The 16,105-nt window shown below is 38.7% G+C and overlaps 1 protein-coding gene across 8 annotated transcripts in view; it reads right to left on the bottom strand.

The window, feature by feature from the left end:
- MAP3K4 (mitogen-activated protein kinase kinase kinase 4) overlaps positions 1–16,105 on the bottom strand; it is a 153,882-nt gene that overhangs the window by 34,373 nt on the left and 103,404 nt on the right. For all 8 annotated transcript variants that reach the window (XM_020986748.2, XM_020986747.2, XM_020986750.2 and 5 more), the window contains exons 8-12: positions 15,903–16,002; positions 15,709–15,792; positions 9,211–9,477; positions 6,663–6,812; positions 793–954 (exon numbers count right to left, since the gene is read on the bottom strand). In XM_020986748.2, the coding sequence (XP_020842407.1) occupies positions 793–954; positions 6,663–6,812; positions 9,211–9,477; positions 15,709–15,792; positions 15,903–16,002 (763 nt within the window). The remainder of the gene's footprint in view (positions 1–792; positions 955–6,662; positions 6,813–9,210; positions 9,478–15,708; positions 15,793–15,902; positions 16,003–16,105) is intronic.

Genomic DNA, 16,105 nt, shown 5'->3' on the forward strand with positions numbered 1-16,105 from the left:
ATTTCTAGGAAAGGGTATCCATAATGGGGTTAGGGAGAATTATGATGAGTAGGGACAGCTACCAGACACCTCTTATTTCATTGATTTAAGAAACTCCCTCTACCTATGGCATGGTATCTGCAAACTGTAGTCTTAGAAAAATGAAAAATGCTTACAGCACTAAGTGGTCATGGAACTTGCCCAAGGTCACAGAGACAGTTTATGTCTGAGGTAGGGCTTAAACCCAGGTTTTCTTGGCTCCAAAACCAGCTTTCTTATCCATTATACCATGAATCTGTTCTATGATGAACAACGATCTCAAAAGTTGTATTGATGGATTATCTGCATTACTTAGAAGTAAAAATTATTCAACTAAGATAATATTTTTACTACATAATGTAAACATCCGCCAAAGTATTCTATAACCTAGAAATGTAAATGGTATGAATTTTAGTTATATGAATCATGAGTGAGTTATATAAAATGTTCAAACTAATCCAATGTAATTAAAAGAATATTCTGTACATCTAGGAAAGTAGACCACTTTCATAGAAAATTCAGATTATCTCCTCAAGACATAAAATATTTTTGGCAAAGAAATCTTATTCCTCTCTTCTTTCCCAATTCCTACCCCTTTATGAAAAGAAGAAGAAAAAAAAAGTCAAGGACACAACAGTTTCAGTTATTTACTAAAAGCAAGTAAGAACTTAAAACCAAGTTTCAGGTTGACTATGAATTAAATTTTAGAATATTTCAGCTACAATCAGTTTTGGCCTTTCCCCCCCGGTGCGAGTCTTATTTTCCTGCATTTACCTCAAAACCAAAATTGTAGCCCTGAATCATGGCTTCGCGATAGTACTGCTGCAAAGTGGCCGATTCTGACTCATCCACTTCAGGATCAAATTCTGATGTGAATATGTGGTCCACTTGGTCAATGGCATCACTTATTTTGTTGCAGAGCTGCAATGCATCATCCTAAAAAAACCCAAATGGAGAATGGTTCTAAGATGAGGTGACCCACACAATTCTAATTTAACCTTAACATACAATTTCCTTCATTTTCATGGAGACGCTCATTCATATGTTATTATCAAAACAAGATGTAACTGGGGAAAATTATGTTAGAAAAATTTGATTATTCTCTTTTTAAAGATACAAATCGAGTAACATGAGGTATCTCTTAACTACAGAAAATCTATATTCAATTAGATCAATAAGATCTACTCTAGATAATAATGTTTAATTGTTATTTTTAACAATAATAATAGGCAATGGGGTTAAGTGACTTGCCCAGGGTCACACAGCTAGTAAGTGTCAAGTGTCTGAGGTAAGATTTGAACTCAGGTCCTCCTGACTCCAGGGCCGGTGCTCTATCCACTGCGTCGCCTAATTGCCCCTCCCTCCTGGTCTGTTTTTTAAAAAAATGAATCACATTGTAGAGGACCATGGTGATTTATAGGAATCTATATTTTGTTCCTTAGGCATGAAGAGAGACAGTGACGCAGTTAGGTGACGCAGTGGATAGAGCACTGGCCCTGGAGTCAGGAGGACCTGAGTTCAAATCTGGCCTCAGACACTTGACACTTACTAGCTGTGTGACCCTGGGCAAGTCACTCAACCCCCATGACAGCGGCGGAGGAGGAGGAAGAGGAGGAGTAGGCGGAGGTGAAGGAGGAGGAAGAGAAGAAGAAGATATATGTGCTGTTCTACACTGGAAAAGTCTTTAAAGTAGGAAGTGCTATGCCAAGTAACATGGATATAGAATGGAAAGTTGAAGATAAATACAGTTGGTGGATGGAACAGGAAGCAACACATGGCCTGGCAGAGGCACTTAATTAAGACACTGAAGGTATATTCTAAAATAAATCTGCACGCACAAAAATATTCATAGCAGCTCTTTTTGTGGTGGCAAAGAAATGGAAATTGAGAGGATGCCCATCAATTGGGGAATGGCTGAGCAAGTTGTGGTATATGAATGTAATGGAATACTATTGTGCTATAAGAAATGATGAACAGGCTGACTTCAGAAAAACCTGGAAAGACTTATATGGTCTGATGCTGAGTGAAGTGAGCAGAATCAAGAGGACTTTGTACACAATAACAGCCACATTATGCGATGACTAAGACTGTTAAACTGAACCCTTCTCAGCATTATGAGGATCTAAGACACCTCCAGAGACCTCGGGATGGAAAATGCTGTCCACATCCAAAGAAAGAACTATGGAAGTCGAATTGCTATCACTTATTTTTACCTTCTGTTGAGTTTTGTTTCATCTTTCTGATGGTTCCTCCTACTGGTTTTAATTGTTACTTACTACTTCACTAATGTGAAAATATGTTTAATGGGTATGTAAATGTAAAGCCTATATCAGATTGTGCACCATCTTGGGGAGGGTGGGGGGGAGGAAGGGGGAGAAAAATTTTCAACTCAAAAGCATATGGAAGTGATTGTTGAGAAATCAAAATAAATTAATAAAATTTAATAAAATAAAATAAATCTGGAATAATCATAGCAATGTCTCATATTTAATACCCTTCTCAAGAAAGGACACACTTGTTTACAAATGATACTCATTTTAATCTCTAGATTTACCATAAACACCCAACATACCAACATCCTGTGGTAGATCTTTCCTCTATTATCTGCAACTCTGGAGCAAACAACAGGTAGAATGGAAGAAACAAAAGACAGATGGGCTTCTTCCCCATAACTTTCAACTATCACATCTTAAAATGCTGTGATGAGTATGTGTACAGTTTTAACAGTTAGCAAGTATAGTTCCTCTGCTTTACTATTAAACTTTTAGAATGGAAAATGCATGTTTTAGAATCCAAAATGCCGTGTTTATCCTTTTGTATAAGCTTATCCCACTGAAAAAATTCCTTGTAATAGATAAATATATAGAAGAATTTTAAACTTAACCCACAGCACCTAATGTTAAAGTATGGAAACCTTTAGTAAATGAGTTGAAATAAGAAGAGATTAGCTTTTTAATAGTGACCATTATCTGGGGTCCCCAGGTCCTGGTTTGGTTCCTTAATTAGCAAGGTGGAAGGGAGGGAATAAGCACGTACTAGGTGCCACTGTGCTAAGGCACTTTGCAAATATCTCATTTGAGCCTCAGACAACCCTATAAGGCAGGCACTATTATTCTCATCTTACAGTTAAGGAAATTGAGGCAGACTGCGGTTAACATAGAACAATTAATTTGTCTGAGGTCAAACTCAGGTCTCCTGAATCCAGGGCTAGAGCATTTTCCACCAAATCATCTAGCTGCTTCTAATGTGACACCTGAAAGTACCAATCAACATTCTGAACCTCAGAGTTTTGGGTTTGTTTTGGGGTTTTTTTTGGTTGTTTTTCGTTTTTGTTTTTGTTTAAATCTATAAGAGCACAAATAAATAAAAATTTAAAACGGGGCAGCTAGGTGGCGCAGTGGATAGAGCACCAGCCCTGGAGTCAGGAGGACCTGAGTTCAAATGCGGCCTCAGTCACATAACACTCACTAGCTGTGTGACTCTGGGCAAGTCACTTAACCGCAATTGTTTTGCAAAAATAAAAACAAACAAACAAACAACAAATATGTAAGAGGAGGGGGTTGGACAAGACTATCTCTAAGGTCTCTTCCATCTCTAACAATGAACTAGGAATCTAAATTCTGAGGAGGAACAAGTTTATCCAAAGCTATCTTGATCAGTCAATTGGTCAGTTAACAAGTTTATGTTAATGGCATACTATGTGCTAAGTGCTGGAGATAAAAAGAAAAAACAAACAAGTCCCTGCCCTCAAAGAGCTCACATTCTAAAGGAGGAGCCAACATGCAAACATTTAGGCAGACAGAAGACAATGTATGGCCCAGGAGTTAGGACTTGAGTTCAAATCTGGCCTCAGATACTTGCTAGAGCTAGGTGACCCTGGGCAAGGTACTAAAAAGTTATCTTCCTCAGTTTCTTCAACTGTAAAAGGGGGAGAATAACAGCACCTACCTCCCAGGTATTGTAAAGATAAAATGAGAGATTATTTATAAAAGTACTTTACAAACTTTTAAATACTAATTAAGTATTAGCTACCCTTATTACTATTTTAATATGAATTTAGAGCAGATGCAAGGTGATCTTAGATGGAAAGAATGGGTCACAGGTACACAGCGTGTGAGAATGACCTCCTGCAAAAGGTGGGATTTGAGCCCAGTCAAGGAAGAGGCCAGGGAAGCTGGGAGGCAGAGGTGAGAAATGAGATCACTCCGGGCATGGAGAGTAGCTGGTGAAAAGGCCAAGAAGCTGAGAGACAGAGTGTCCTGTGTGAGGCACAGCAAGAAGGCAGGTGCTGCTGGATGATAAAGTAAATGGAGGGCAATAAAGCATAGAAGACTGAAAAGATATTATGGGACAAGGTTGTGAGAGACTGTAAATGACAGACCACATTTTACATTTGGCCCTGGAGGTAACAGGGAGTTTGTTAAGGGTGCTGGTGGTCATATGGCCAGACCGATAAGGATACAGGTGTAGGACAGTGGAAGTAATAAAAGGAGGAACAGGGAGGGGCCGACAGAAGGCCACTCTCAGAGTAAGACTGATTTCTAATGGAAAGGAAAATATGTAGCAACAAGCCCTTGGGTTTCACTAGCAAAGAAACTAGCAGGCAAGGGGATGCTGTTCTGGTCCTCCCAACCCCACAGTTTCAGCATCCCTCGTCCAGCTGTCCCTTGGGTTTGAGGTAGGTAACAGTGGACAATTAATGTGACATAAGCCAGCCAGAAGATGACTGAAGGAAGACCCACAACTCAGGGCTTGAGAAAGGAAACTCTGATCTGGCTCTAGCAAAGGATGAATAAACAGTAGGTCTGGAGAGCGGAAGCAGAATCAGGTGCCAGATCTCTCTCACTTTTCTCATGCTCTAAGCAGAGACAGAAAATTTCCTGCAAAGGAAACTGCCTCCACTGAAGTATGGAACCCCAAGGGAATCCTATGGATTCCACCCACCTATCCAGAACCTTCTTTTTTGCTCTTTGAGGAACTTCACATATACCAATAACAACGAGTGACATTTGTTTACCACTTTAATGGATGCAGTGCTTTTACTAAACATTTTCTCACTGGAGCCACATAACATCCCTGTGGGGTAAGCACTACGAAGTATTATTATCCCCATTTTGCAGATAAAGAAATAGAAGCTCAGAGAGGCTGGGTGTCCTATCCATAATCACACAGCTGAACCTAGGACTCTGACTTTGGAGTTCAGTACTTTAGGGACATTACTTGACTTCTCACCTTTTAAACCAAGGGATGTCAATATTTAGATATTCTGTGTTTGAGTATGTGTATATATAACACAAAAAGTTGTTAAAGCAATGAATAAATGACCATCTCAGCAAAGATTTTGTTGTTCCTCCAGTAAACACTGTACATAAATGTACTGCTGAGTATTTTAGATGAGGAGACTTGGCTTCTCGTCCCAATCCCATTGTCAAGGGATGCTCTGCTTGTGCCATCCATGGTGATGCTGGCATCCTCTGGCCAGAATCGGTTTTGCCGACTCTAATTCCACACTAATTCCTGTGTCACTGGCCTCCTCACGGCTCCTCCCATGGGACATGCCATCTCTTGACTCTGGACATTTTCACTGGCTGTCCTCCCTTCCTGGCACCCCTTTCCCTCCTCATCTCCACCTCCTGGCTTCCTTCAAGTCTCTCTGCCTTCTACAAGAAGCCTTTCCTAGTCCTATTGAATCTTAGAGCGATTACGCTGTGACAAGTCCCAATTTGTCCTCTCTCTACCTTGTCTGCTGGCACTTCCATTACACTGTGCACTCCTTGAGTGCAGGGACTGAGCTTTTTGTTTATTTGTTTTTCCCTTTCTTTGTATCCCCAGTGCTTAGTATAGTGCCTCTACTTAGTAAGTGCTAGGTGACTAACTAACTGTGTTGTGTAACATCAGGCAATCAATTTTACCTTTTTGGGTGTTACGTTCCACGCCTGTAAATGAGGATGTACTGAATAATTTCTAAGGTTTCTTACACAACCGAAATTGTATAAATCTACAGTAACATAAGCTCCTTGAGAATAGGAATTTTGTTTCATCTTTTGCATTTTTATACTATATGTATACACAAATGGTAAAAATTTGGTGAGAGACCCACAGGAAAAAAAAAAATCAAGGCTCTTGACTGACAGATGGCCATATCCAGGTGGTTCTGAGCACCATACTGCACCATCATTTTTCTGCCATGCTATTTGTCATGCACAGCCCCCCATTTATTTCCCCCAGCCCCCACTTTTCACCTCTTGCTCTGGAATACTATTGCTTCCAAAAAAACCTTTCCCTAACCCTCACTCCTTTAGTCTCTTCTGATAAGAGTACACACTCCTTAAAGGTAGGGACTGTCTCTCTTCTATCTCCCAGTGCTTGGCATAAAGTTAATACTTGATAATTTTTTTTAAATTCATGAATTCCTTCATTCAATGGTACTATAAATCTCTAAACCAGAGGGAGGGAACTTGCAGCCTTGAGGCCACATGAGTCCAAGTTTGACAGAACAAGTCCTTTTATTAAGGGGATTTGTTTTGTGAAGTTTGGATTGGTCAAAGGGCTGCAAAGGTTCCCCACCCCTGCTCTAAACCATACCAACTCTCCCATAACATTTCAAGAATTAGGGATGTCAGATAAGAGAAAGGTGGAAGTACCTTTAGCTGCTGCAAAGCTTTGGCGATGACAGGCTGACTAGAGGTTTGTTCTTGGTGCAAAGTCACAAGCCCTTCAATGGACTGCTGGAAAGCTTTTCTCTGGCTCACAAGATGGGCAGACTGCATGACTACTAAGAGTAGATTTTCAACCTAGGAATATAAAATCAAATTTAGTACGAGAAGACATTGACAAATTTCCCACTTCCAAAATTCTAGTGCAAACCATTACTACCAGAGGAAAGAAAACAATATGTGTACATTTAAATATGTTAATGAACCAAATTACGATGGTGCTTCCCAGTTTTACAAACTATTTTCCTCATAACACTGCAAGGTAAGTAATATGTGAATGTATCTATGATCTCATGGATTTTCACATGCTCTCCAAGGAAACAGATTTCAATCTATCTCTGCCTGCCTATCCTGTGAGACTCTTGTCCATATGCTCCCATACATGCGACATGGAGAATCCACCCCATCTATGGAGGTCCTCCTTATTTTCTCCTGACATCACAAGGGTACCACAGCTGTCTTGTTATAATCCACCCCATCTGTGGAGGTCTTCCTTATTTTCTCCTGACATCACAAGGGTACCACAGCTGTCTTGTTATCCCTCACTCTCACAGTCCATCTCATCTTCCTATGATACAATTCCTTGATAACTTTTTCTTTGTATTCCTCTTCAGAGTTCCTTATTGGTTATGTGTTGAAACCCATTCATACCTACCATATGAATCTTATAGATGAGGAAACAGATATTTAGGTTAAGTGAACTGACCAAAATACAGTCAATAAATAGCAGAGGTGGGATTCTAACCCAGTCTCTGGATATCAAGTCAAGTGTTTTTTCCACTACACCACGGTGCTTCTTCAATAATTACTAACTATTCCAATTTCCTAGATATCAGTCCATCTTACACACATTCTATCTAGGCATAATTAACAAATTAATTTCTTTTCTCACTAACATACCCACAATGCAACTGATAATCACAAACAAAAGTCTTTAGACTCTTCAACACAACCCAAAGTTCCCATTTCAAGGGGCAAATCCGAGGGAAAGTCAGAGATAAACTGCTGGAGCATAAATAAATGGCCTGGTAGATGTTGTCTACACGTCGCTTTCCTTCCTGATTTAACTGTTTAGTACATGGCTCAAAATTTTTCTCTCCTTCCCAACTCCTGTCCTCATACTAGGGGACTTCAAAACACATACTGACTCTCCATCAAACATGTTAACCACTCAGTACCTCAACCAACTCCCCCACCCCACCTCAGCCACACACCGAAGATGGCCACACCTTCAATCTCTATTAGTTCCTTCCCTTTTGTCAGTAAACACACCCAGTTCTTCTCTATCCTTAAAAAAACGAACTCCCTCCAAAAAGCCAAACCAAAACAAAAAAGCCTGTTTGACTCTGCGACTCTGTCAAGCTACCATTCCCCTCTCTTTTCCTTAATTACCAAATTTCTAAAAACAGCTTAAACTCATTACCTCTACTTCCTTACCATCTATTATTTTCCTCAATATCCTTCCATTGTCAACCATCTAGTTAAATCTCTAACCTTTTAATGACCAAATCACTGCTGCCTTCTCAGTTTCTAATTTCCTTGACCTTTCTGCTATGTTTGGCATAGTTGAACATACCCCTCTACTACCTTGGCTTTTATGTCTCTGCTCATTCCTAGTACTCCTGTCTTTCTTTATCATTCTCAGTCTACTTCCCTATTTATTATTCTTTCTCCTACTTCCTAAGCCGGATCATCCCCCTAAGACTGCTTCAATCCTCTTCTCTTCTCTCTCAGTACTCACCTATTGGCAAATTCATGCCCATCTCTTATCTCTCTATGCAAACTGCTTCCAGATCTTTTTTTCTTTACCTCTGACCTCTGCACAGCATGCTTCTCAGTGAATTCTCTATGTCTCCAATAGCCTGCTAGAGATTTTTATCTTTATGTTAAACCAAATCCTCAAATCAAAGAATCCCAAAATGGAATTCCTGACTTTACTCCAAAACCAGTCTGCTTTCCTAATTTCCCATTTCTTTGGATGGTATATATATAAGCTAGACTCCCAGTTACCCAGACTTCAAACCCAGGTGTCATCTTTGACTCTTTCCCCTTTCCTACATTCAATAAGCTTGTCAATTCTGTGTCACAAACATCTCTTGCTTCCATCCTTTCTTTTCCATTTCTATTACTACCATCGTAGTTTACGTTTTATGATATCTTGCTTAAATTATAGCAACTGCTACATTACTGTTTTTCCTGCTTCTGCTCTTATCTTTCAATAATTGAGTTTTCATATTCCTGCCAAAGTTATTTATTCCAGTACATTTATCTGACTGTATAACTCCCTTTCAGAAACTATGAGTAATTTCCCACTGGCTATTAAACAAAATATGAACCAATTAGTCTAATCATCAAGCCCTACTCCCCACCTCTGTTTGCACTTAATCCCACACTTCTCCCTGTCACATATACTACAATTTTGCACAACAAAAATCAAGACATATTTTCAGGAATTACACACTGAAGATTGTCATACCTGCATACTTCTAAGTGTGTCAACTGTTTCCACCTGAGGCACTATTTTGACAGGTGGCTCTTCCCACGTGCTCCAGTGCTCATCTAAGTCATGATCTCGATCACCATGCTTGGTCATGAGTAAGTAAGCGTCAATTAACACATCATCTGAATCTTTCGAACAGTCCTTTCCTGCAGCTGCATTTAGTAGTTGCAAAATAACACATTTCTCCCCAGCAAGAGTATATGGAACAAATACTTGCAAATTTTCCAATCCAGGAATTTGTACCTGGAAAGCAAATGAATCTGAATGTTCAATAAAGAAACAATGTATATAATACCCAGTTTGCAGGAACACATATTGCAAATGAAAATAGATTAGCTTTTAATAAAAAATGTCTCCAAAGAGTCCTCCTAAGGATAACTACTAGGGAAAACATTCCTTAGGAGAATAAATTCTAATAGCTTCTGAGTTGCCTTGTTTTCTAAAAAAGAGGTATTTGGAACACAGTTCATATTTTAAGGTTAGTAATTCAAATCATTCTTCATTAAAGGCTTTAAAAATTTTGTCACAATACAGTGCAAATTGCGCATGTAATAATTATATGTAATAACTGCTTACTACTTGATTACCAATGACAAAATGTCATTAACAGACAGAATTAAAAACGATGCCATTACAAAACCAAAGTATGCTGAAATTTAAATCACATCAATAACCACTACGCACATAAAAGGCTAAAAGAAGGTAGTCAGTGTAATTTAAAATTAATTACTATCTGTTTGCCCACATACTTAACTGCACATATTTTTCGAATTTTGTGTGACAACATCAAGTTCACTTTCTGCAGCAGCAACAAAACTCTTTTTTGTATTTACATCAAGGCATTGTTTCAATGAACTACATAATGAAGCTGGTCATAATGAAAACGACCACTGCTGAAGCACAGAACACAGTAACTCTACCCAGGGTTGAGCTGGAGCCAGCTATTGTTAAATTTACAGCGAGCGTAATTTACATTTCAGAAATTGGCAAATGCTACAAATCAGGGCTTGATTTATTGTTCTGTTGATTGGCTCCACTTAAGAAAGTGATAGACAAAATGTTAATAATACAGAGTAAATATAAAGTGTGTCCTGCCTACATTTTTTTTTAAAGAAGAGTTAAACATTTATCAGCACAAGAAAGACTGTAAACCACTACATTTAAGGTTACTACTGGTAAGGTAATAAGGTACTGACCAAACTATTAAGTACAAAGCAAAGTAACACCACAGAAATTTCATCATCTCACGTAAGTTTTACATGTGTGAGTGTGTGTACAAACACAAAAACATTTTTGCTGACTTGGTTCTTTAAAGAAGCAAGTACCATTTAATTAGACACAACCTTAAATCAGTGAATTTTAGAATTGTAATGTCAAGACTTTATATAGCACAGCATTCTCTATCTATACAGATTTCTCCTGGGTAAACACATTTTGATCACATGTAATAAATATATGCACGTGTGTGTATATATGTACACAAATAAACATCCACCCATGTGCTTTTGATTTGCCTTCATTCCCTAACAGTAACACTTTACCTACCTACCTCCTCTTCTTTATGAACACCCTTTCGGTTTTCGAGTTGGATGTGCTTATTAATAGACTGGTCTTTTAAACATCTATATGACTTTATAGCTCTTCAGTTTTAAAGACAATAAAACCTTGGCCTTCTGGAAAGGGCCATTTTTAGAAATATGACACTTATAGAATGACTCTAGATTTAGAAGTCATCAGATCAATAACTCCAGAACCTCTCTGGTGGGGAAGATGCTTCTAAATACCCAGCAAAAAATACATATGCCAAGAAGAAATGTAGCCCTGAGCATTATAACTGCTCTGTTATGTCAGGTCAGTTCCAACATGTGGAAGGAAAGGAAACTTCCTGACTGAACAGAGGGGTCTACAAAAAGGCTGACCTTTCCCCTCCTAAAACTAAGAAGCGCAGAGAGAGGGAGAGAATGAAAGGAGACAAAAGAGACAAGAATAAAGAAAAGTGGAGAAGAAAAGGCACCACAACACAGACGATTAACAGCAAAGAACAGAAATGCTGATGCCAGCCAAAGATGACGACAGAATTCATTATAGCTCTCGAAAACTTGGCTAACCAGAACTACTCAGATGCCCAAGGGTTCTGAATAGCCAAGGCTTTTGCTACATAAATTTAATTCCATAAACAGCCCAAAATTTCTTCTAATTTTGCCTATAAACATAAGACACAGACAATACTTAATTCCATCCTCACTTATCTAAATAAAGTGCTAGTATATCTGTCCTTCTGGGCTAAGCACAAATGCAGACTCAGCTCAGTAGTAATTTGAGTATCATATGCATAGATGCATGATTTTCTTTTTGACACATAAGCTAGCACCAATTTTTATCTTCCTAAATCTCCAATGATGTATTTTGATCAGAGATTGATGAAGTATAGCCAAGTGAAATTTACAGATTATCCCCGAACTTTATTTTAGCCAATAATCTCTCCTGAAAAGACATATGTTGTTCATTCAGCAAACAGTGTTGTACGTATTAACATGTAAGGCACTCAATGACTATGTAACAGACAGAGATGTGCAATTCTCTAATCAAAAGTTAAAAGTGCTAAGCAGACTAAGAGAAAAAAACGTGGAGTTTGCATAAACCATACAATCATCTTATAGGCTAAACAAGAGCTAACTGGATTTCATTATAATTTTCACAGTAACCATAAAAACAAAAATACCAAAAAGGGAAAATAAAACTACAATGTTGGAACTACTTTATTATCATGAATACAACTGTTTCATTTTAAATACTATTATTACATAACTCCCTGAGCTTATACAGTCCTCAAACCTAAGTGTGCTAATAAATTTTACACAACAGACTGAAGAATAACAGCTAGCATTTATAGAGGCTTTAAGGATTGTAAAGCATTTACATAATAAGATATCTTCAGTGTCTAAATTAGCACAACACTTTACACATAACAGCAATAACTGTTTGTTCAATGAATTTTTTAAAATTACTTTAAAACAGTATTAAGACAAATAAAAAGGGGAAATGTTGGTGGCAAAAAACTGTGAGAAAAGGCAGTTTGCTGTATTTTTTAAAAGGCAGGGAATGGTAAATAAATATGGTACTATCTTTGAAGAACATCTGCCCGGGCTGGCAAAGCCCAGGAGCTGAGGCTGACGAGGGAAGACATGATTCTGCCACACCTTCCACAGAAGGGACAGCCAGGTGGAACAAGGGGGAAAGCAGAGTCTGGAGTCAGAAAACCCTGAGTTCAGATCTGACCTCAGGCACTTCCTATGTGATCCTGGGCTAGTCACTTAACCTGTCTGCCTCAGTTTCCTCACCTTTACAATATTGAAAACAATATCACCTACCTCCCAGGGCTGTTGTGAGGATCAAGTAAAATATCTGTAAAGTATTTAGCATAACATCTGGCACCTAGAAAGTGCTACACAAATGTTAGCCGCTATTATTATTATTATTATTAATATACAACCATAGAATCACAAATTTTGAGCTGGAAAAGCCCTTATGGGTCACATAATCCAACACACTTACTTTATAGATGAGGAAACAGAACCCCAAATCACCAAGCAATAATGAGCAGTGTTGGGATTTGATCTCTAGATGCCCCGACTTCAAACACAGTGTATTTCCCATTCTGCCACAGTCAAGGCTGCAACGACTGAACAACAGCAACAACAAAAATGCTCTCTCTACTCTAGTGGGTTCACTGGGGTGCTACAGGTTCCTGGAGCCACAGGTGAGATCTGGACAGCAGGTGGACACCAACGGTGGATGAGCAGCCCTAAAAAGGGCTCAGCGAGCCCTCACACCAGAGCTGCTAGTCTTCCCTCATACTTACACACCCCAATGTTGTGTGTGTGCGTGTGTGGGGGAGATTAAGACACATAGGGAATACATGTAGTCAGGGCATGGAAGGATAACTCATGCCTTTGATGGCTCAGGATCAGTGATGTCTCCTAATGATATCATCACACTGATATAGTTGGGCCTAGACTCCTCTCTTTTCCCCATGCTTAAATGTTATGTTACTGCATATATAACCTACTGCTTCTGATGCACATAAAATCCTTCAACTCTCTTGTCAAAGGAACAGCAGGTACTACCTTGCTTTTTAAGGTCCACTGGCTTTTTCCAGATCTTTCAGAACTAAAAGACAGGTAGATACCGTTCCTTGGACACCAGCAAAAAGCCTATCTCAGGTACTCCACTCTTGCTCCTTCAAAGTGCAACGAGGGCTTGCTTGGAGCAAGCCCAGATCTCCTAACATTGAGCCGCACTGCTTCTGAGAAGAGACAGTTTATGTCCTCCCCTACACGAGTGGGAGTAGCCTCCTTCAATTGGCAGTACACCAGGAACAAGCATCCGGGAAAGAAAGCAAGTCTGTCCTGTCCTGGCAGTTGGATACTGAGGCCTCTTGAGATTTTCAGCCCCCGGTTTCTTCTTAATCAAGACTAAGATCCTGCCAGCTACAGGATACCTTCAACGCTTTGCATTTTCTTTGGATTCCCCTTCCTGGTCTAGGGCCTTTGGTCCTTTCTTAAGAGACCTTGCCATAATTTATGCAGATTATTCATTTCCCCCCCCAATAATTTTAAGACTAGACTATCAACCTATTAATGGTTACTCACCCAATTATTACCAAACAGCTTGGAGTTTGGAGTTCTCAAATACTCAAATCCTGTGTCTATTCATTTTCTCACATAAATGACTGGGTGAGGAAAAGGCACTAGGGACAACCTCAAGGGGCAAGCTCTTTGTCCCTTTCACTTGTTCAATCAGTATTCCTGGCCCCTTCCCGGGTAGTTTCAGCCAGTCTCCAAACCTCAGAGCGGTTCAGAGGCACACACACCTTTTCAGAATGACCAAGCTTGTCTCCTTAACCCTCTCCAAGAATTAAGAAAATTAATATTCCTCCCTTCACTGTAGAAGTGGAGGGATGAAAGTTTGGAACAGCTAATAAATATACTGTCATACATGGTTAATGTGCTGATTAGTTTTAATTAACTATTTTTTTTTCTTTCTCCTTAAATCTTTGTTACCAAGAGTAGTTGACTAGATAGGGGAAGGGGGGAAGGATATATTCAGAAATCAAGGTGATACAAAAAAACAAAAAGGGAATACAAAGGAATACAAAAAAGGAATAAACATCTCTACAGTCTCCATTATGTGCTAGGTAGTTTACTAAGTACTTTATACAAAGATAATTAAAAAACTAAAGGAGAACAGTTCCTCTGAAAACAGTATAACTTATGTTTGTAAATGAAAAGCCCGTAATCACGTCTGAATAATGAAAGAAATATCAAGAAACCACTTAAGGGAAAATAAATTGTGGGTTTGAGGGCTTTTGCCTTTTAATTGTTTAGTATTATGTTATCTGTGAGTTAACCTGTGTTTTGACAACTAGTAGAGAAAAAGAAGAAATGAGAATAGGTAAGCATGCACGTAGGCATAAATGGAAGGAGTACATCCACGATGCTGTCCTGATACAGATGGTGCCTTAGAGAGATGTTTTGTAAAACCTTCAACTTTCCTCCCAAGGAAGAGCGTAAATTTCACACATCAACATTTGCTAAAAGCTTCTGGCAGGAAAACAAACACTGTGTAGAGAACTATGCTAATAATATCTCTATGAATCAGATATATTCCCTGTCTTCACAAACATCTGAAAAGTGATTGTCTTCCCAGAGCAAGTGAGCCAGGATTACACTCCTCTCTCTCTCTCTCTCTCTCTCTCTCTCTCTCTCTCTCTCTCTCTCTCTCTCTCTCTCTCTCTCTCTCTCATATATCTATATACATCATCTATCTACAGATGTATCTATCTATCTATCTATTCCTCTGAAAGACGTGCCTGCTATAAAACACCATAGATCATAGATTTAGAGGTGTAAGGGCAACTTAGAGACAGGTCATCCAGTCCAATCTTTTAATTCTACAGATGAAACAACTGAGACCCAGAAAGCTTAAGTGAATTGTCCACCTTCAAAATGGTGGTAAATGGCAGAACTATAATCTGAACAGAGGTCTTCTGACCCTAAATTCAGCACCCTGCGTTTCTTCTAGAGAGATGTTTGGTCCTTTTAAGTTTTATTTTCTTCTGGCATGTCTGGATTTATCTGCTAAGACTTCTCTTGTTCTTGAAGTGAGAATATATTTTAACATATTTAAACCAAGATCTGTATATAAATGATCATCTGTTAGATTAGTTATGTCAAACTCAAATAGGAACAGATCCCTGTGGGCACATATTGACTTAGAAAACCACAAGTTAACATTACATATGTTGTACTGCATTTTTACTTATTTTGTTAAACATTTTCAATTACATTTTAATTTGGTTTGAAGTACTTAGGAGTTTTGCAGGCTGCACTTACCTGCAGCCTGAGTTTGACACTTCTCAGAATACAATGTGACATGTCTACATTTCACTGATGCTATTTTAAATAATTTTACCTTAACATAGTGTTTTGATTTCAGCATGTCCAGAAGGTCTTGCACTGGTGCTGATACTATGAATTCTGCTGCTATTTCCAGATCCTAGAGTCACAGTCAAAAAGAAAATTACTTTTACTGAGTTGAATGTTTCTTTAAAGATACACAAAAATATAAACAATGAAAACCAAACTAGATTACCATCATCAGCTCACCTTTCTTAACATTTTAGCAAAGCCAAGTGCTTTGGAAGCCCTTTCTCTAGCTTCATGAAAGAGCTCCTTCAGGGCTCTGCTGGTCTCTATAACAGATCTCCTGTAAAATTGATTGAAATCCTGTTACTATGAATTAATATATGCCCCAGGGAATAAAAAGAGAAATATAAATATATAAACAAATGCTACTTCCATTAAAATAA

This window comes from Phascolarctos cinereus, unplaced genomic scaffold, assembly GCF_003287225.1.
Source record: "Phascolarctos cinereus isolate Bilbo 61053 unplaced genomic scaffold, phaCin_HiC Scaffold_5;HRSCAF=322, whole genome shotgun sequence".
In the NCBI taxonomy this organism is placed as follows: domain Eukaryota; kingdom Metazoa; phylum Chordata; class Mammalia; order Diprotodontia; family Phascolarctidae; genus Phascolarctos; species Phascolarctos cinereus.